Source organism: Nyctibius grandis, chromosome 2, assembly GCF_013368605.1.
Source record: "Nyctibius grandis isolate bNycGra1 chromosome 2, bNycGra1.pri, whole genome shotgun sequence".
NCBI classification, from domain to species: domain Eukaryota; kingdom Metazoa; phylum Chordata; class Aves; order Nyctibiiformes; family Nyctibiidae; genus Nyctibius; species Nyctibius grandis.
Window position 1 is genome coordinate 28,904,841 of NC_090659.1, and position 22,493 is coordinate 28,927,333.

A 22,493-nucleotide genomic window follows, 5' to 3' on the forward strand; every position below is an offset into this window, starting at 1 on the left:
TACAACTGGCAGAATAAGGAAAGATCCGTGGAGTTTTAAGAGCAAACATGGCAATGGTTAGAAAATTAATGAGTGAATTAAAATACACACCCTCCAAGACTCTTCACATGATAAATATGCTGTCTCTATTAGACCCCTTGCAATTGCTCTTTGCCCACTTTCTAACAGCATAGAAGTCTGATCATATTTCCATTAAAATCAAAGCCAAATATTTCAATGCTCTCTGCCCAGGATGAGAGCCTTACTATGTTTCGGTAGCATTTTTTTATTCCACAGAAAAATTGTATTTAATTCTGCTTAAGCTCTATTCTAATTTAATAGGTGTGTTTCAAACAGAATTATGTGGATTTAAATATGGCCTTTCTGAGGGAAAGAACTGAAAGAGTTGATCTTTGCTAGCATTCGCCAGCTGTGGCTTCCTCCCTTTCAGTTGTTGACATAATTCATTGTGTCATTTAACAGTTCACAGAAACTGATATTAATAAATAAGAACTGGTAAGCTGTCCTTCTGAAGTATCATGGAGTGCTTGGATAACATTTAAAAATAATGTAAAGGGAGAACACATCCTCTCTGGCAAGTTGAGGTGTAAAATATGCTACATGCAACCAGATGGCTACACAAACTTGTCTGAAATTGCAGGAGGAGGCCACCACTTTCTTCTGTGATTACAGGAACCTGTCAGCAAGGTCTCGTGCTGTGTAGGAGCACTCACAGGGCTTGACTGTGGAGTTTGAAAGGCAGTAAGTGGGTGGCTGGGCTGAACAGGAGACCCATGGTATGCTAAACTGTGGCTTTTTCAAGGCTTTTTGCACAATTTTTTTCTATGCTGCTGGTTTTAAAAGTTTTGGTTCCTTTTTTTTTTTTTAAGAACCTGTTACCTGTAATGTACATACGGAAGTACTGTGCTGTGTATTTGTCTTGTACACATCAGAAACTTTATTCATAGCTATTCCAGATACTGCCCACATGATCTTTGCTTTCTCAAACCTGTTTCACCATCAAACAGGAACAGCTGAATAATAGGGCCAAAAGCACTATGTGCATTTAAGAATGCTTCAGAAAATACCCATTAAATCATTTAGCAAGAAGTTTTTTCAGCCCTGAAATTCAGAAATGGCAGTCTTGAAAACACAAAACCTCTTCTTGTTTGGATCCCTGCACTGTGAATTTGAAGATGTGAAACTGAGAGTGTTCGAAGCAGCAGAGCGATGGCTCATGTGCCAGGTGTGGGACTTGGTTTGACTCTGTCCTTGTCATCTCCCTGCAGCTGGGGTGGGGATGGCACTCAGAAATCCAAGTGGTTCCTTTCCAGTTCTCTGCTTTCCTAAAGAGAGGAATGGCTGCTTTTCAGCTGCCTGCCAGATGGTTATGCTTGTATTCGGAAGCCTGAAAGATGCTGGTGCACAAAGGAGATTTCCTCCTGTAAGGAACAGTCTTTCCCAGTCACCCTTCCCTAACCCTGCCTGGTTCCAGGCACTGTCTGTAACCAGGATAAGCTGTCTCCTAATAGCAAGCATTATGCTAGAATGCTTTATTGTTTAATAGCATTAAGCTTTATCAGTGTGAATTGGCTCCCAAATGCATATGGCTGCCTAGACCCTTCAGCAGTCATTATGAATAACAGGAGGATAAAGGCAGTTAATTGCAGGGAAATCCCCTCACACAGACAAAGAAAATAGATTTCTGCTAAATTGCCAGCACGAAGAGGGCAGTGCACACTTCCCTAAGGTAAAACTTGAGTCTTTTACTCTACCACAGCGCCAAAATAATTCCCAAGAAGCAAAGGGATTTGCAGTTGTGTAGCTGAGATTAGAAGCTGAGCTGTCCTTCACAGACTCCAAATAGAAAAAGAGATCCAGTCTTTAGACTTTGTATTGAATGACTCTCATGTGCTTGGGAGTTAGAAATTTTCCTTGTTAAAAATGAAGTGCACTCCTCGTGGGTCAGCTTCCGAGTTGCTGATGCTTTGCTTGTTGAGTGTGTCAGCTAAGCCCTCAGGTCCGCAGAGGAAAACACCTATTCTGGAGCTGTTAAGAAAATGAAAAAATGGTCAGGAACTAGGTATGGAGCAGCTAGATGTTCTTCATGTAAATCAATCTTAGGTTTTGTAGGTGCAAGGTTTTTTTTTTTTCTCAGTTACAGGAACTAAAATAGAACTGGATGTCTACCTCTTAAACTTGTAACCCCTTAAAACTTGCAAGGCACTTACTGCTTCTAAAACAAATGGTGGGCTAAATCTCAGCTCAGCAGAAGTCAGTGAAGACAGGTTTATTGACCTTTGTGGAATCAAGGAAATACAGCTTCAAAGAGTTTACAGCACAAATTCTTGAAAGGAACAGTTCTGTTTTTTTCCTACTAATTTTGGGTGCTCAGCTAAAGGTCACCCATATTCAGGTTTTGTTTTTTGAGGTAGAAAGTATTTTTGGAGGTATTTTGACATCACCTGATATTCCTATCTATTTCAGCTGGAATGATGGGGTATGTTTTTTTCTAAACCTTCTGCTAGTAATTAGACACTCCATGAAGTACCTCACCAAAAAGGGATGATTTCTTTTAAAATTGTAGGTTAAAACAATTTGGTCAAGACTGTAGATCATGTCCATGGCTGAAACAAGAATAGAAAATACCTGGAGACTGTTAGAAAAAAAATGCTCCTCAAACTTTATCAGCCAAAGGAACAAGATTGTGCTATTATGGTATTTAGATAGAGGAAGTTCAATTTGTACAGGTTTACCCAGGATGCTGCCCTGCAATAGTTTTGAACTCGTTTTCCCAGTTAGGTCTTCCATACAAGGTTTTCTGTTTAAGGCCTGTAATCACATCTTTCTCTTCTTCATGATGCACTACGAAATGAGTGGCCTGTGGGAAACGAAACACAAAAGACAGCGTAAAGACAGAGTTAGATATGGCAGCATTATCTTCTGTTAAAAAAAATAATTTCAATACATACTGAATTATTTCCAAACCAAGAATGTGGAATTTATGGTGTTTAGCAAAGAAAGCTAACATTGGTAAAGTCCTGACTATCAGTATCTGTCTCTCCCTTTTCCCCAGATTGGAAGACCTCAAGAGTTAAAGCTATAAAGCATTGAAAACAGCAATTAATTACGTTTCTTTTGCAATGAATTAGTTTAGTCTAAGAACTGTAAAATAAAGCTGTAAATTAAAACAAAACTTTCCCTTCAGGTACAATAATACAACTCCCTTGACCTTAATGAAATCCTGACAGTTTGATCTCTGGAACATTTGATCCGTAGGAGGTCTTGTCCACTCTCCCTGTATAACTTTCACCTAGACCAGCTAAGCTAAATAAAACCAGGAGGAGGAGAAGATGTGGTTAAGGGCATAAGCTGAGGCCTTGCAGAGTTCTGCAGCACTTTTATATGCCAAAAAAGTTACAGGTAACTTTCTCCCAAGAATTGTGTGACTTTTCTTCTTTCCTTCCTGTTTTTCCATTGCCTGTGTGATAACTTCCTACCTTACTCCTACCCCTCCCTGTCCGTCTGGCTGAGCTACACCACTTCAGGCACGTGGTGAATTTTGCAATGGTGAGATATAAGTAAAATAAAACATCACTAAAAGTAACAGAGTGAGCACCTTTCCTGACTCAATCATACGTTATCAAGTGGCTCATGGAAGATCTGGTCCTTTGTATCCCTACAGTGACCTACATGCATGGGATCAGATAGAGAACTCATGAGAGTCCTGAAATAGATATGCTGCCATCGCTCAGACCTTGTGCATTAGCTTCTCCAGTCCCAAATGCTGTTAGAGATACTTGCATGGTCAGCTGAGGTTGCTGCTGTGAGGAAGGACTGCTGCCCAGAGTGCACAGCCAGAGTAAACCAGAAAGGAAGTCAGAGTGCACATTAGCAGCTGATCCCTCGTAACTTCTGTGGATGATACCTGTCTGCACTGAAAACCTCTGAGAGCCAGATGAAGGCCCAGGATAAACACATTTGAACCACTTATCAAAACATAACACACAAACATCAACCTCAGTGCATATGGAAGTGATATTTTTCCACCATGTTGTTGTTACCTGAGATTCATCCCAGCCTGTAAGGTAGATGTTATAGCTGAGAAACTCAGCATTATTCCTCTCCTGCATTTGAGCCTCCAGAGATTGCAAGAGGTCAGCAAACCATTCAAAGGCATGAGTGTCCCTGCAAAGCCAGTAAAAATAGATCTGGAAGAGACAAGAGTGAGCTGTCAAGGGCCATAGGCACTTATGGTTTCTGGTTTTACATCTGCTGACAGAATGGGGATTGTAGAGTTCTTGTAGAAATTTCCCTGACCATTTCAGTAGATGTGTAGGCTGGTATTGAAGTTATTCAGGAGTTTTGACACTGGGAGGGTTGTGAAGCAGAATGAGTGACTGCAAGAACAAGGAAACATCTTTCTATTTCTGTTCCACTAGTGGGTTACATTTTTAGCTCATGATGTTTCCCCACTTATGTCCTTGTAAAACAGTTTGTTAGGACATAAATTAATGATTTAGAGATAGACTATCTCCCTGTCTGCTGGCGGGCAAGGTAAATTAAAGCAGGTAACAAAACCAGTTCTGTTCTCTGAACATGACCGTAACTGCAGAGTGTGACCCTATACCCCTGCACCGGGAGTTTCCAGGGGCAGGAGGAGAGAGGAGGATGGTAGCAGTGCTATTCCACTGATGTAAAGTCGTTCTCTCTGTGCTTAGGGAAGCAATGCAATATTTGCACGGGCTGTATTGGTGCCTTGGATTTTGTGTTTCTCAAGCAGATTGAACAGCATCTCCACTGCAAGTGGAAATCTGCACAATCACGATTTGCATGTGTGATTTTGTTCATAGACTGTTTCTCCTTTCATTATGTTTTTGCTTTTGGCCCTCCTGCTTCCCTGCCTGCTAGTCTTGTGAGGTAACTGGACACTTCTCTTAGGACTCAAGCATATCTAGAGCCAGACCACCTTTGCTGGGCCTGTTTTGGTTTGGGCTGTCAGCCCTTGAACAATAACATGGGATCTGTGAAAGAGGACACGCACCTTTTTGAGTTTTAGGTTGGTCGCATCATGGCAGTATTTGTACCAGACAGACTTGAGTACAGATGCAAAGGGGGTGACCCCTATTCCAGCTCCAACAAGCATAACAGTTTCATAACTGAATACATCCTCACTCGCTGTTCCAAAGGGGCCATCCACAGCTATCCTGAAATTGAAAGTACACTTAATAAATCAGTAGTGAATATTTATTAGCACCATTTAAAATAACAATAAAAAGGTAATGTATTTGTCTGCTACAATGCACATTTGGGTAGAATACTAGTCAGCAAAAGAAGAGGTGGTGTTGATAGGAGGAACCTGGACAGAGCCATCTAAGGCCCACATCTACAATGGAAGTAGTTAAGGATTGTATCACAGGTGCCACCAAACTGGTCGAGCAAAATTTAAACTGTCATAGGTCTTAGTTAACTTTACTGTGGAGACTCTTTGTACATACTTGGGCAACTTCCATGCCTCCTGGAATTCTTGCTTATCACATCCGCAGGCGTTGAACAAGCCCTCTGTCCAGTCCCCTACAATACGGACGTGGATGCTGAAGTAATCCTCTTCTGGAGCAGAGGTTAATGTAAATGGATGCCATTCCAGTTTAGACACTGCTGGACATTTGACAAAAATGTATTGTCCGACCTCCATCTTGAAGCCCTTCTTCATCATCTGGAGCTCAATTGTCTTGAAGGGATGAATGACCACCTACAGTGAGAGGGATAAGGGGAAAAAAGGGAAAAGAAGAAATCTGTCTTCACTGTTCACTGGATGTATCTACATCCTTCATCGCTAACATTGTCCTCTGCTATGTGAGCAAGGAAAGCAGGTGAAACTTTGTTCCCAGCAGAACTGTGAGTGAGGAACAGCACCTGACATCCAGATGAAAGACTTCAAAAGATGCTGAATTTTTGGTTGAATTATTTTTTCACACCATGCTTGCAGTTACTCCAAAAGGGACAGGTCAGACTGGCACATCTTGTAACACATCACCAGATCTATGTATGCACTTTGTTAATTCCAGATGCACCTTACACAGTGGCATAGAGCACAATGTTATTGAATTTGACTGTATATATAGGGGCAAAACCATAGGGCTATCATACAGATAGGGAATTGGATAGATAGTACCACTAGAAATTGATGTTTTCACATTATAGCTGGGTGGGACCTATAAGATGGGCATTCTGCCTACCTTTAGCCAAGAATAAATAGAAGCAATATTCTAGAAGCAAGGCTAGTATTTCCGTCACTATGATTTTTTTAATCCTAAAGTTGTCTGCCAAGGTTATTTTCAATTTTCAAAAGAGATTTGCAAGAGGGAGAATCAAGTCTCTCTATCTATTAATGTAGGTATTAATAATAGTGCTTAGGATTGTGGAAGAAATTTTCTGCCAACAGGGAACTAAGCAGATGCCATAGATATGGTGTAGAAATGGCTCAGAGAGATTTTGGTAAAATTACCAAAAGCACACTAGTATATAGGAGCCTTCCAAAATGTCAGCATTGTACCGAGGCACAGTAGAGACACCTAATGTCATCACTCAAATCCTGCTACGACTTGAACAGGGTATGTCCACAAAATGTGTCACAGTGCCATGTGAGGAAATGACATTGGGAAAGGCCAGGGTAGTTTTTATACGTTTGAGCTTAGTGCCATGCTAATTTCGCTGTCAGACTTTCACTGATAACTTTGTCTGTCATGTAGGAGGCATTGGCTTTGCTGCACCATTTGGAAAAATTGGTAATCTTTTACCTGGTTTTAAGCGTAGCATCAACACATACCTTTGTGATAACAACCTTCTGCTGTGACCTCCAAAACCGCACCAACCTCTCACACAGGTACAAAAACATGGGACCTACTACCCACTTCCATGTCTGTAAGCAGAATAAAATGAGAAGTTAGATGATGAAGATGGCAACTTAGATTAAATGAAGTCCTGGAAATGCTATGAGCAGACATGAAATTCAAGTAATGTAGGTTCTCTATCAACCAGAGCAGGGAACCCTTAAGAGATATGACACCCTCAAAATTACTTATGGTCAGAGGGGGAATTTCTTTTTCTGTTGAGAGTTGCAGCTGGCTTTTTAGTTGCTACTAGAGTTATAGGAAGGTATTTTCCTATGAGTGATTTTGTCTCTGTCTAAAAATTAAGGTAACTAAGTGAAATGTGGAGTAAAGCTCTGAATGTATTATTGACTCAGGTCCGTATTACTGCAGGAAAAGATGTGGTTTCTGTTAACGTATCAGTCTGAAATGTGAACAACCAGTCTGGTTAGTCAATAAAAGATGAAGTTTCAGTTTCCAGAGGCATTAATTTTCTGTTAATTATCATTAGTCCCTTAATAATCTGAAACTATTTATTATGTGGATTATAGCGCTTTCTAGAAATCCCCACAAGCCACAAAATACATTTTGGGTAAACAGTTCTCAGATACAATTTGCTCTTTTGCCTTGCCTGTTAATTGTGCTTATTTTATGGTGCACTGGAAATGGGTTGTCTGTCTCTGTAATCCATTTCTGTGTGTAATCCATTGTGTCGAAATCTATTGCTTTAAGTAAAGAAAGCTGCCACTGAAGAGCACTGGGGGGTATGTAGCTGCTTTTCTACAGCAAGTGCATATGGTATTTAACAAAAAGAGTGAACTGTAAACATTTTAAATCAGATTTACACTCAAGACAACTGTTCTTACCATAGGAGGATTCCCTGCAAACTGGGGGATTGGGCAAGCCCCCTTCCTTCCCCAGTGAGTGAAGTTCTTGTAGCAAATCTCTGGATTATGTTCAGCCAGACTCTCATTTGTCTGCCCCCGTACAATACGCCTGGAAAAAAATTAAAATCATTAAGGCAATGAAATGAAAATTAAGGTATCTGTCCCTTATTGTTATTCTATTTAAGTACTACTCCATTTATGTGGAGTTGTGGACTTCTGCAGTGCTACAGCTTTGATACAGCTTTACTACCCTAATAAACCCACAAAATTGCTATTAAAATGATAAAAATAGGGAGGAAGGTTTGTAGGGGAAAATACTGACTACAAGATCGGGCAAGGAACTGAGAGGTATGTCCATTACCATTTCCAGGAAGTGGTCACAATAGGAAAGCTTCATTCCTTTCAGAGTTATCCTACCTTTTTCTTCAATTAAAAACAAAACCTGGAGGGGGCAAGGTAATAAATTTCCTAATGACCAGTACAGAAATTATTTCTGTTGTTTATCTTAGAAATCTGGAGAGCCCTTTCCAACATTCATTCTTCCTTTGACCCTTCCTCTCCCTCTAAAGCTGTGGAGTAGCTGTTCAGTTGGTGTGAATGAACACAGATGCTTCTGATGCAAAGAAGCTTATGTCAATTAATGATCTGGCCTCTATATTCTTGCTTGGTTAGGGTTTTGTGTTGTTGTTGTTTGTTTTGTTATAGAGAAGCCTGACTGCTCTAGTTCAGCTGTATTTCCAGTGGCAGAGCTAGTGCTGAAAGACAATTTCAGTTTTGAGGGGGAAAAATATGTTCTGATCTAGTTCACTATTTCCTGCCTCTGACTGGAGTTCTGCCAACCTCAGGGGTGTGTGAGAATCCCAAAAATGATGGTAATTAGTGAGGGTCGTAGTAGAGAAATTCAGATTAAGATCTGCTGATATTCCCTAGAAATGGTCTGATTCTGATCAGGTTGTTCAGTTTTATGTCAATATGATTCTGTTGGTATCTTCTTCCCATGACTTCTCTTTCTGCTTTTCTAGCTCAGTTTCTGTGAACTAAACTTTGTTTCTGGTATTTCAAAAAAGCGTGATATCTAAGTCATATGTATGCCTAGCTTTAAGTGACAGATTTATCAGAGGACTATTAGAAAGCCTGTGCACAATCTTGAAAGTTAAAAGATTGCACTGCTCATAAATACTACTAATGAACCTCTTCCTCATTAAAGGTTTGATTAACATCCTGCCTGAAAAATAAAGGGAAGGAATGACACTGTCCCAGGAGCATCACGAGTTGCAATTTGCAGGAACATCACCAGTTGCACTTTACTTCCCCACTAGTGGCAACGGGTTCAGCTGAGCCGCCCTCTGGGATGAGTTACGGGAACAGGAGGAGCCCATTTCCTGCCACTCCTCACCCCATTGCTTAAGGGAAAGTGGGCCTGAGGGTTTTTGCTTTGCCTCATGCTCCATTCAAGGTTTGACAATGCCAGTACACTGTACAAGAGAAAAGACAAGACTTTTTTTTCCCTTATTACTCGGTGTAGATGCTCTTCCAGTACTGTAACTAAGCTTTCAGTAGTACAGCCTTCTAATTACTTCTTTTTCGGCTGAAAGTTTTACTTTAGCTTCCAAGGCAGGGTGATCTGAATCGCTCTACTCTCTCCTCTTTACATCTACTATGATGGGAAGTTTGGGACATTTGTCTGTGACACATAGCTCATGCACAAAATACATCAGTGCTACAAAAGTGCTGTAACAGCTTGTAATGAACAAGAATCTGCCCCTTCAATTCTATTATTTTTCTTTGGTTCAATTTTCTCTATAAACTTATATGTATGGATGTATATATACGTATGTATGACACACAGCCTTTTGTCTGCTGAGATAAACTGGCATCTATGCCTCTCTCTAACGTGTTACTTTGAGACTGTCAGATCATATTTATTCCATAACATCCATCTTCATACACCTAAGATGCCTTCCTTGAGTGTAAAAAGCCCGTCCAATATTTTTTGGTGTATTAGTATTTTCTCTAAACTCAAAATGTCATTCTTGCCTTTGAGGCCAAATAAGTGAGGCCACTGAGTTCACAGCCAGAAAGCATCCTTCCCTCTACAGATAAAAGTATTCCTGTGTGTATCTCCTTGCAAAGGATAGCTGAACTTCTCTGACAACCATGTTCAACCCCACTGCTGCCCAAATTCTTGTCTTTTCAGTACAGTGCAATTAAAATGGTGGAAGTGTACTGAACATCCAAGTAAATAAAAAGTCAACTTTTATGAAATATATGCTCCTCACTGACCTCTAGAAAGGGCAACGCTTGGTTTCTGATAGCATTGTGTAGTAACTACTGGCAAGTTTGGACATTTTGTCAGTAACTATATAATTTTTGCTACAGGAACCATGAAGCACTTGTTCTTTTCCTTCAACAGGTTTTGCTCAAACCTTCTTGTTTTGGAAGCTGGAATGGACAAATATGCTGGTGGCGATTCTCATCTGCCTTCTATTTTTGGTCTTCCTCTTGTACTCTCATTTCTGTCTTTTTTTCTGGCACTACTGGACTGAGAGGAAGTGTTTTTGAATAGTCATTTTTGCTTGGCATTTTTAGAGCACACTTTCTAGTGCACCTAGAATTTCCTTTAAAATGGACAATATAATATAATTATGTACTATGAAATGTGGCTTGGATACTTTAGCCTTTTTTTATTCTTTATGCATCAGTTCTGTGGTCTTATAAAATGGAATTAAAGTTCATTTTTCTAAGTGCTAAAATTGTGTTTGTGTGGTGCTAAAATTGTTTCATCAGGCTTTTCAGCTATTTCAGAAGAACGTATGGAATGAGCCAACAGTGGAAAAAGATGTCGGGCATTTGGAATTTACAAAAACTTACAGTTGCCTATATTTGAGCTGCAACAGCTAAAAATCTATTCTGAAGTCCTGCTGATATTAAAAGTTCATCCAAGTCTGAAAGATAAATCTGTGTTATTACAGTTTTCATCTACCCAACAAAATCCTAGAGTTTTTATCATTTTTATGCTCAGGTCTGCTTACATGCATATATGTGATGCAATTCCTTTTAGGAGAGAAAGATAAATTAACAATTAGAAACGGAAACCTTGAAAAAGTTTTCCAATTAAAATATCAGAAGTTGAGTATCAGTGAGCCTAAGTAAGCCAGAGTCTCATAAAGCCTTATGCATGTGAATAGGTTGTTGCATGTATCAGTGAGAGCCTCTTGGCCTTCAGAGCCTGTATTGGCCTATCATTACCACCAAAAATAACCGCTGCTTAGTGAGCTAAGTCCCTATACTTATGTGTGTAGCGGGCTTTACATTAAGATACAGTAGTTATCACGTATTGTGTGATAAAGTGCAAATACTCACCCAGCACCATGGATGACAAGGCCGATAAAGAAGATGACAAAGAGATGGTGGGTATACCAAAATACTTCAAAATATGACCTTCGGATGGTCTTGGTGGATGACGTGATGATTAGTATGAGGGCCAGCGTGATGATAACACCCGTGAGACCAGCCAAGTACGTGAAAGCCACATATAGGCCCCCCACAGGATTCTGTGAAATAATTGCACATATTGGTCTGAGGAAGGGGTTGCATCAAAGCAGAGCCAGCTGAACCATCAGTCTGTCTTACTTGCCAAATCCTTTACCATGTTGTAAGTCTTTAAGTCATCCTCTGTGAATTTGTATGCCAGCAATGCCAAAATCCCACTCCATTTTTATTGCACTGCAGATTTACCTTTACTAAAGTAAGTGGAAGTAGAGAGAAAGGGTTTTCCGCTGATTCATGCACTGAACATTGTTTCTTACTCTGCCACTGCTCAGTAGTACAGGCTTGGGGAAGGTGAACACATTTGCACAGCTCTATTGTTAAGAGCTGGAGTCCTACATCCACATTTAGGGAGCTTAATGCAAGCTTTCCTTTTCAGTGGCGTCGTGCAGCTGTGGGTCTTGTAACTTATACAGAGATTGGACACTTGGTGCTTCTGAGGAGTGCGGAAGTTCCTTACTTTTGGGTTTTTTAACCAGAGCTTAAGAAGGCCAAGTCCAAAACTTTTGCCTTGATTTCTCGTACCTTTCTCTGTGCCATGTCTACCTTAGTCAGAAGACTGCTTTACCGGGTATTTGTTTCTACATAATGTTTTAAAACTACTTCGAAATCCTCAGGTGAAAAAGTTTAAAGGACTACCAAAATTCAGCAACAATATTACTGACAAATATAGAAGAATCAATTATACAAGGTTTTTCTGCAAGATGGCCCAAACCCAGATTATGCACACCAGAAGGAGACGCTCTACTCAAATAGTCTTATATGATCATCTAAACAAATGTAATAATGACTCTGCAGTGTGATGTCACTTACCCCAATATTTTTTCTATAAAAGTTGACATAGCTTTCACGTGGGTTATCACCAAGGCTAGAAAGCACAGCTGCCAGAGTTCCTTTCTCCTCAACACGGGCTTGCACACTCCACTCTACATTGAATAAGTGTGCGATGGTATGAATTGCTAGGAGGGACAGGAAAGAAACAATCATGCTGAAGCACAAGACAAGTACTCAGTGGTTTTGGGTAACACTTGAAACATCATAACATTTGCCAACTGCAGCTAAGGACCTTTGCCACTCTCACCCTCTTCATCACAATTTCAGGTCACTGACATGTTTTACTGTTAAAGCTTTACCATCTGAAGTTTACATCTTTTTGGGTGGGGGAAGGAAAGAAGGAAAGGGAAGTTTCCAGCATGTCTTTGTTCAACAAAGGCTTTCAACAATTCAAGTAGTAGTACCCTAATACACGGGAAGCTGAAGCATGGGATGGCTTACATGATTTGTCAGGATCATCCAGGATTTCTATAGAAGAGCCAAGAAGTGAATCTGGATCTCTTTGGTGTCACATTTGCTAGTGCTGCTTTGTTCTGCTGTATTGCTAACAATCAGTAATAATGTTCTTGCTGAGCTGGACGTGTCCATAAACCTAGTACAGCTGAGGTGTTTCACACTCCTTCCACTACACATTATTGCAGGGGTAAGCCGTGCAATGCTTTTCAAATTTTTTACCCTTTTGAATCACCAGATACTTATTCACCTTCAAAAGAGGGCATGATGGGTACAGATCTAACACCCCCAAACAATCCATCTCTGCTGCAGACCTCCTCTGTGGCTTTATGTTACCTGCATTGCCCTGCTCCTTTTCTATGAAGTGGTGGTGAGATTTCAGCCACAGCTCAGAAGGGGAACCTGCTCAGCTCAAGTAATCTACTGATATGAAGACTGTTCTAGGATATATGATTTGTAAGGTATTTGCATTGAGAAGTGACAAATTTGATTAAAAGAAAAGACAGAAAATGAAAGATAAAATATGAAAACATTTCCATGGCCTGTCCAAGCTTTTTATACCCTTTTCTTTCATTATTTCTATTATTTGTTTCAGACATGCGAGCTAAGAAATAAGTCTAAACAAGAATTAAAGTCAGGGTATGTGGTTCTCAGGGCATCGCTAAATACTCTTTAGTAACCAGTGTCATAAATGGTGCCAACGGTTCAAAAGAAAAGTATTATTTCTTATTTATCTTTTGTTCTCTGCCAGTTGCAGAATAATATTTGGAAACTGATTTAAGCCTCGGCACACGCTGACTCCTTTAGGTTAATAAAATCAGGTCTCTGCCCATATCATTAAGAACTTCAATCCCACCTGGGGTCTGTGTAAAATGCACAAGAAAGCAATAAACAAAGATACATTTGAGTACCAACCAGTATGAAGGGCGATCATCCAGGCCACCATTTTGTGAAAGGTAAGGTTCCTGTCCAGCTGTCGTCTGACACGAGTAGAGCAGCACTTTGGATTTGAAGAAAAGAAGTATTTGAAGACTATTATGATGTCTCTGCATACTTATGTAAATGCAGGGACAAAACCAGAGGTCCTGAGCACAACAATTGGTGGCATTGCTAGCAAAATTCTAGAATTCCTAGAATTCCTACATATATATATGTACTATATAGTCTGGATGGCAAGATGTAAAGGGCAAGAGTTTCCAGCACATTCCTATTGAACAGTGGGTTTGAACAATTCTCCCCTCTTCTTAACCCCAATGACAGTGCTGTTGGAATGGTCACTACCCTTTCAATAATTTATTTGACATTTAAAAATCATGATTTTTTTTAAGAGATCCTCACAGGTGTTACTTGCAGAGCATATCTAATTAAAGAAACAGCAGAACAAGTATAAGCAGCTGTACCCCTGCGCTAAGGCCACCACGGTCCTGACACTACCACTGGCACACTGGGCTGTGCGTGCTTTGCTTAAGATATAAAATTACCTCCTTCCTGAGGTATGGCTTTATTGCAAAAAGCAACTGAAGTTAAACAAATACCAACTGTCCAACAGTCCTATTTTATGCCCCTCCCTCCCCTCCTTGCTCGTCCTCAGAGCCCTTCGCTTCCTCATATGGCCTGGCACTATCAGCAAGATGGCGAGCTGCAGGCAGGCAGCAGAAATGGAGATGTAGCTCTCTGCATGGTCCTCACTTGCAAACTGGGTGTAGCCTGAGTGACTCTACCACAGTTCCCAAGGCAGAAGGACTTACTCTCTAGCTTGAATACTGAGAGAAGAGGGACAGCTTCATCGAGATCCTGGTTAGAAAATTTAAGCTTTAGATGTTAGGGGATGAGCAATTCGGGACAAGTAGCATAAAGTCCCGGCTGAAGCACAATTTTCAACCCTTGGAATCATTTTTTAGCCTTCCAGTATCGTCTCCAAAAGTGTTTTCAGCTCTTTCATTGCTTTGACCTCAGAAGACCTCTGCCCAGCCTGCTTTCCGCTTGACCCCCATGGAATCTATTTCAGACCTCATGAAGGCCCTGTATGACCAAGAGCTCATCAGTATTTTCCAGTTGCATTCATCCAATATCAACATTAATTCTTACTAAATTCATGTTCTTTATTGACTTCTGCAGCCTGAGGAGTCCACTCTGAATTTTGTCAGATACTAGTTGACCTTTCTCAGGGCAGGGGAACAACAACATTAACCCTACAGCTTTCCTTACTATTCTTTTTTTCTTTTACATACACAGGGGTACAGCTGTCTGCTTTTGTAGCATCCCAGAATCTGAAGGGGTACAGCAGAAGACTGAAAGCTTGGTCTGTGTAGTTCCAACTTTATATTTCTAAGGATTATGCCTTAAACAGGCAATTTAGGAGCTTAATGTGGCAGACACATCTCGCTTGTGTGTGACAACCAGCCACACTGGTTGCCAGAATATTTGTACTAGATGGATGTACAGCCTGGGTTGTCTCTGATTATTTTCTTATTACTTCATATCCCACTCTCTTTCCCCACGAAGGAGTCTTGAAACACTGCATCTATTTTATTGCTTCCTCTTTTGCTCTGCTGTTTCAGCCCCCCACAGACTGTCTCATTTGCGTGAAAGAATTTATACTAGATTTACAGATGAAAAGCAACTTTTGTGAACTGGTGGTGTTGACCATGTCTATATTAAAGAGGCTAGAAAGAAAGGAGGAATCATTATATATTTGGAAGGACAGTTCATGAGCTTGAGGAGAATATTAATTTTTCACTGCCCCATGGCATGCATTGTCTGCATTATTTCTGCTGTAACAGCCAGAGATCTAGATTTCAGCAGTGTGATTCAGTCAGCGCTATCATAGGAGGGCTCTCCAACTGTCACCTAGAATCAGTTGTCCTTTTCTAAGTGCTGGTTCCTTGGTGCTGTATATAACATTTGCATTTGGGAGCTAGAAATGGTCAAAAGGCCTATGAACTGTTTCATCCCCAGATGGAAACGCAACTCGGACAAGAAAGAATCTAATTTATGAACCTGAAAAAAAGTCCCATTCTGAAAGTCTGTGAGAGGCTACATTTACTTTAAGAACTGAACATACAAAGACAGAAGACGTGGGCTAATATCTCCTGATATAAATGGGTGTTGTATCAGTGACAAACAAGGTAAATGTGTGTAAGCACCACCTACGGCTGCTGCCAGCCAGAAGAGGGACTTTGCCTCCAGGGCAGCACAATGCCCAGGAGGCAAGAAAAAAGCTCTCAACAGAGCTCTGGATACACCATTGGCATATAGACCTCAGTCTTGCTCATAGCAAAACTCCAGGCTTATCTACTTAAAAGAGGACATCCTCAAAGTACAGTATATTTGGGGAACTTGGATGAAGTTGCTTGGTATATTTGCAAGGCTGCTTGGGTTATTATCTTTCATAAATTTTGAAATTCTTTCTTCATCTTACCGCACTTGATCCTCTGAGGAAGGAGAGCAAGTTTCGACATACTGGCAGCAGAATCAGCATGCAGTTGAAATTCAGACAAGCTGCAGGGGCCCTTGCCAGAGCCAAAGCACGCTGTAATTGGAGAGATGCCATTATTAAATGAATTATCTACAACATTATCCAGGACATGGATAGGCAGATTTAATTTACTTATTATATCAAAACTTTTCACGAGTGTGAGATCTAGAGTTAACTAACAATGTTCACATTTTAGAGTAGTCATGCTCTGGCCAAGCCAGAGGCATGTATGCAGACAGAACACATTCCTCCAGAGACACACCTTCTATTTCCAGTTTTGAAATAATATGGTTGTACAAAAAGCTCCCTGTCATGTCTAACAATCAATGGCCAAACACAGATGCAAGTCTAAGCCATTAGCAGAGTATTCTGTCCCAAGGCTATAAAGACATTCTCACTGCTGTGGTTTCAGTTAGCTGGGGGGTTACAGTAGAGAGGACAGCTTATGAGGGAAGTGGTTTTATGTTCTCTGTTGTCAGTAAAGGCAGTCTAGGGAAATTTGTTGCCTCGTCTTTTAGGAATATGTTCCCTTAACATTGCTTTTCACATTCTGAATGATTTCAGATTTTGACAAAGACTGTTTGAAAGGAGGGAATAATGACCATATTAATCCAAACACACTGAAGGGAAGGAAAAGATAACATTTGCTCTCTTTGCATTGATTAGGACCCTTTCAGGTTTCAAATCACAGTAACTGACTTGGGGTTACACTGAGATCTGGTTATCCACACAGGTCTCTGTGACTTCAAAGGCAACTGCACCATGATTGCAAAGGACAGAATTTGATCCATAGATCTGAAGCCATATGCAGAATGGGATTTCATGCTTTGTTGAATTAAACCATGGCTTTGCAAACCTTTTACAAAGTGGCATGTTCTGTAATTTGAAGCTTAGTCTGATTTTTATGTCTGTGATCAGGCTTTTAAAATACGTGAACAAATGAAATTTCTCTGTCAATTGGTCATGACCCATGGTAGATTTGGAAGCAAGTTTGTGGTAGAACACATAATGCTGCATTAACCAGTTGGTTTATATTGAATAGCCCAGGGTCCAGGATCACTTCACTACTTGACTACTGTTCACACACTTGATGAATATATGAATGATGATTGCTTTTCAGAGCTAATAGCTTTGTAAACTATTCATGCTATGAAAAATAATTGCATGGAGAAAAGATTGCACAATAGTGCAATGGCAATATTTTATTAATCTTTTGCTTAATAAAGCAGCCGCAATGCACGTTCACTTTAATTACCAGGAGCATAATAGTTACCTGAAAACATCTTTAGAATGGGATCTCTCTATTTTGCTTACCAGCTTTCTATTCAAAAGCACTGGACATCTGTCTGCATTCAGTTTTCTGTTTGCACGTGACTTTTAACCCTGACATGAACCTGCTGCTCCAGCTACTTGATCCTGTTTCAAACAAATAAAACTAGGGAAAAAATGCTATGATGTGCTCAGTCTATGCCAAGGTAATACATGTTTTGTACTTACGCCAAGGAGTACTCTGGTGTAGAAGAATTTTGGTGGGACATCATATACGAGATAGTACCACCAAAAGAGGAAGACATTTAGCCCCAGCCACACAAGCTGAAAGAGAAAGGAACAGAAAACTTTACAGTTTGTTGTTAGAGATCATACATCTGAATTTACACAGTTCAGATAACGGTCAATTAGTTCATTGTGCCTCTGTTTGCAGAGAGAAGCATACTGCAGGGTATGAAGTGTTCAGCAGGGGCGATTGATAGAAATTTTTCTGGTGGAAATGGGCTCTGCTGGGTGCACACAGGAGTGGCAATAAATCAAAATACAGAAATGGATAGTTGAAACTTTTGCATAAGGGTTTAGATGTGTAGATGTGGCACTTAGGGACATGGATTTGACAGTGTTAAGTTTACGGTTGGACTCGATGATCTTAAAGGCCTTTTCCAACCTAAATGATTCTATGATTCTGTGATTATATAAGGCCCATCATATTACAGGTGTTTAGCTAAGTCTGCGAGTCTAGTTGGATCTCCAAACATCATTAAAGGTTAGGGCCTCTTCCAAGTGGCGGTTCCTCAGACAAATTAACATATGTAAGAGGAAGACTTAGGAGCCATGCCAAAGGACATATTCAAAACCCACCTGGACGCGACCCTGTGCAACATGCTCTTGGGGAACCTGCTTTAGCAGGGGGTTGGGCTAGATGATCTCCAGAGGTCCCTTCCAACCCCAACCATTCTGTGATTCTGTGACAAAGAAGCTTGAGGTCTAAATATAGATGGCCTAAATTACTCCTAAGGCCTAATGCTTTTTATTGAGTAGGAGGCTGTGAAGGTCTGAAATCAGCCAGCAGGAAATATTAAACGCAGGCACTTTGGTAGTATTTAGACTACCCAAAACTGGACTTCTTCATAGCTGTACTGCAGTATTCTCTCACACTTGCATAGCCTACTGTGCAGTTTTCTTTAGGGAAAGAGAAGTTATTAGCCCTTCTTAAAGCTATCTAAGGCAGCTATGAGCCTGTCCAGCCACAGAGATCATAGTGAATCTGTCCATTTGCCCTTCTGGAGCTGGTTGGCTAATTTCATATCCCATAGTGAAACCAATGTGTATCAGTGCACCCTCAGTCTAAGCAGATTTACTAGGTGGTGCATGAAAATAGAAGAGAGAAAGTCTGAGAACTGGGAGAAAACACAGTCTCTGGTTATAAGTTAAGGATGCCAGAAACTGTGCCATTACAGTCCCTCACCCCTCCTAACCCATACATTTTGCTAGTTCTTTAGCCCAGCTGACACTGTAAAAAAATTGCTATTGGTTTAGATCTTTAAAATGTCTTACCCTTGTGGCATAAATACAGGGAAATGAAGGGATTTCCATCAGGGGAAGGCAGTATATGGGAAATCCCCAAAACCTCATTAAAAAACAAAGCTCATCTCAGGATTAAATGCTTAGGATATGCATTTAAAGTGAGAGTGTGCCACTCCCATGTACGGTAGCCTGACAGCATGCCCAGAAGACCAAGAAGTTTGGCATGATTCTTGATGGTCTCTCAAAGTTCTTCTTGGTGTTGACCCATATGGAACACGGACCCTTTGAACACTCTGGCAGCTTGGGTTGAGTTGCAGAGTTAGCAGCCATCTGGGCTCTTTAGCTAGGGCCAGTGAAGGCAGCACTGGCTGGGGTTAAGGCTGCCATGTTTCTGTTTTGTTGGGGAAAATCAATAGAAATTGTGTCTGTCCTGTTTCTATCAAGCACTGGATAACCCTGTACCGTAGTCAGTGTGCAGTAAAGCTGTAGAGGACAATACAGAACACTTTGGTAAGGCTTCCAGAGAACTGTCCTTTTAGCTTAGTCCTTATCAGTGACTTCTTTAGTTTCCTTCCCTATTAGCTGACCTTGTTAATAGCTTTGAGACTCTAAAAACAAATTCCTTATTTGAACAAAATAAGGGCCTCTTACTTAATTCTTTCAATATTTCAGTATTGGTGGAAAAAAAAAATGCCAGAATTCACCTCTTGGCAGTTTCAACTTCCTTAATTCACTGAAAGTGACAGCAAACACAGTTACTCCTTTTCAAAGTGCTAAAGTGCCAGGGTTATGTTCCTAAACTAGAGCTACACATCTACAATGTAAAGGTAATATGTAAGTATCAATTGTTCATAGCAGCAGAAATACCTTTCTGAATAAAGATGTTCACATTTCAGTCACCACAAATATAGAAGTTCTCTCTCTTATTTTATTTCCTCTCAGTACTTACATACACCAACCACGACTGGCAGCAATCCCTTAACTGGTATTACATTTTGGTGTTGTATATGTTTTTATTTATATATCTATATAAAATTGTATACCTATAGCTCTTGTATCACACTGTGAAGTGAAAAAAAAGACAACATAGAAATACCCACTTCTGCCTAAGTTTTCTCCAAGGAGGACTGCCCTGCCTTACTCTTTAGCACTTTTAAATATGACTGGGATTTTCAGTACTTTTAAATCTTGCTCAGAATGAATTTAACCTACTTTCACAGCTATTCCATGCAAGTTGTCTACAAACTCAGTTTAAATACCAGTTGTCTTAATGAAGGATTCATGAATCTCTGCTCTAAATTCTGGAATCTGACTCTAATACAAATTTTATACCGTCAAACGCACTCTGCTTTCAGTTACACCCACTTTTGTTTATAAAAGTGCAAGAAAGGCTTGTTATTGTAAGTGCTTTCTCTGTTGAAGCGCACATGGTTAAGTGAGATGTAATGTTATTTGTTTTCTTTAAGTCACTGTTGCATCCAAAAACCCCAGATACTGAAATATTTCTAACAAAGCAAATGAAAGTTAACATACAATCATTTCTCAGTTCACAATGAAGCCTACAGCAATCAAGATATCAGACAGAGCTCCTTAAAAATTACTCTCGAAGCATTTCACTGCACTTGCTGCCCTAGTTCCTGAATAACCAGATGCATCCTTCACTGGCACAGTGAGATCTGCTTAGTACAACTTTCTGTAGAACTTTTTACTAGACACAAATCACAATAAAAATTGTACTTACAACAACAAAGATGGACAGTCCTTCGTTCTCCACCCAGTTACCCATGATTGCCTGAGACGAGTGTGCACAACAGTCCTGTTCTTTCTGGGACAGCGTCTATGTCTTCTCTCATAAGGAAGTGAGAGTAGAAGCTTGCAGCAACCTGTTTCCTTTCTCATTCATTTAGGAAATAAGTTAACCATTGAATCATGTCCATAGTTCTGTTTCAAGCATGTTTCTATCACCATTAAATATAACTTTTCATAACTCAAATATATAAAAACTGTTGAAATAGACTGTTTTTTCCTTGTGATACAGAGGATAAAATAAATAACATAACTGGTCAGGTTTTCTGCTAAAAAATGTATTGCCACTTTATATAAGTTTCAATGCTGAAATAGAGAATGCACAGAAGAGTTATTTCTTCACAGCCTTGTCTTTTTTTTTTTATCACCTCAGGTCTGACTTGCCATTCCTGCTGATTCTCTTTGATAAATAATCACTAGAATTATTTCTCTTCCAGTAATTCAGTGATGTCCACTGAAGCTTCCAAATGTAATCTAACAAACACTCCTCTTGTCTGGTACATGCAAGCTTTGCTACTTCCTCTCTGCTTGGGCCAAAACTGAGGACATGGGTCACTAGATGATAGGCTGTTTTTCATATTTTGCACTCGCACAGAGTCCCCAGCCCCAGGACCCATGTCACTATATAAGAAAAGAATTAAAGCAAGCATTTTGCTTTTGTGATTAGAGAGAAAAATATACGAAATTTCCCAAATGTATTTTAGAGCTTACAAGTCAGAGGATATTTTTCTGAAGTGTATTTGTTTAAAAAAAGAATAAAAAATTAAGGGAGTTTAATGATTTCTGAATGTTTTGCCTCTGTGGTATCACAATTCCCAAACCTGCAATAGAGAGCGCAAAATATGTAAGGGGCAAGCGTCATGAGGATGGAGCCAGGCTCTTCTCAGTGACATCCCTTGACAGGACAAGGGGCAATGGGTGCAAGCTGGAACACAGGAGGTTCCGCATAAATATGAGGAAAAACTTCTTTACGGTGAGGGTGACCGAACACTGGAACAGGCTGCCCAGAGAGGTTGTGGAGTCTCCTTCTCTGGAGACATTCAAAACCCGCCTGGACGCGTTCCTGTGTGATATGGTCTAGGTAATCCTGCTCCGGCAGGGGGATTGGACTAGATGATCTTTCGAGGTCCCTTCCAATCCCTAACATTCTGTGATTCTGTGATTCTGTGAAAATTGGAGTTTGGAGGAAGCTTTAGTATTAAGAGGGACCATCCTTCAGCAAGGTCCAGGTTCTAGGGAGGAGCAAGGTGTCCAGACATGCCTTCTGCTGGCTCCTTCTCCTGTGTATTCCACCCACTGCACCACAGAAATACAGATCTCCTCCCAAAGTGAGCGACACAAGTCTGTCTTCTTTCCAAAGAGGAGAAGTGTATGTACATATGGTGTCCTTTAAAGATCTTTTTAGGCTTTGGAAAGTAGCAGCAGGGCAGTTTGAGCAGTGGTGCCTCTCTGCCAAAGCTGCAACACCCTGTTGGACCCTGCAGAATTTCATGGCTCTGAAAAGCCTGAGTGAGCCCGGTGTAGCCTTGTGCTTTGCTAACAGCTTTAGAGCACAGCGACGTTTTCACAGGCCTGATCCTGCACCTACTGGAGTACACAGCAAGCTGCTTATGACATTTGAAGTTTCCTCTCCAGAGTAAATGCTGGTCTGATCCGCAACTGAAAGCAAGAAGTTGAACAGCTGATGAGGGCAAGAGCTGGAGAGGTGGGATAAAACCTGTGTGACTCATGGCCATCAGAAGAGAGACTCAGTACAGTCTACCTTACTCTGGACTCAGAAACAAGCTTTCTTAGGGCCTGATTCTGGTAGTGATGAGACATTTGGTCACGATGTAAAAA

At 40.5% G+C, this 22,493-nt stretch overlaps 1 protein-coding gene across 2 annotated transcripts; it reads right to left on the reverse strand.

Moving 5' to 3' along the window:
• Positions 1–1,901: 1,901 nt before the first annotated feature.
• On the reverse strand, positions 1,902–20,670 carry CYBB (cytochrome b-245 beta chain). 2 transcript variants are annotated; one of them, XM_068425175.1, is made up of 13 exons: positions 20,590–20,670; positions 17,550–17,645; positions 16,001–16,106; positions 13,490–13,606; positions 12,101–12,246; positions 11,102–11,292; positions 7,718–7,847; positions 6,809–6,901; positions 5,478–5,731; positions 5,024–5,186; positions 4,044–4,190; positions 2,736–2,860; positions 1,902–2,028 (listed from the first exon to the last, which is right to left on the reverse strand). In XM_068425175.1, the coding sequence occupies exons 1-13, from the start codon at positions 20,632–20,634 to the stop codon at positions 1,902–1,904; spliced, it is 1,740 nt and encodes a 579-aa protein (XP_068281276.1). In that variant the 5' UTR covers positions 20,635–20,670. The 2 variants fall into 2 exon arrangements, with proteins under 2 accessions (XP_068281276.1, XP_068281277.1); XM_068425176.1 differs by having other exon boundaries at positions 13,490–13,574; positions 15,996–16,106.
• Between the last annotated feature and the right edge of the window lie 1,823 nt (positions 20,671–22,493).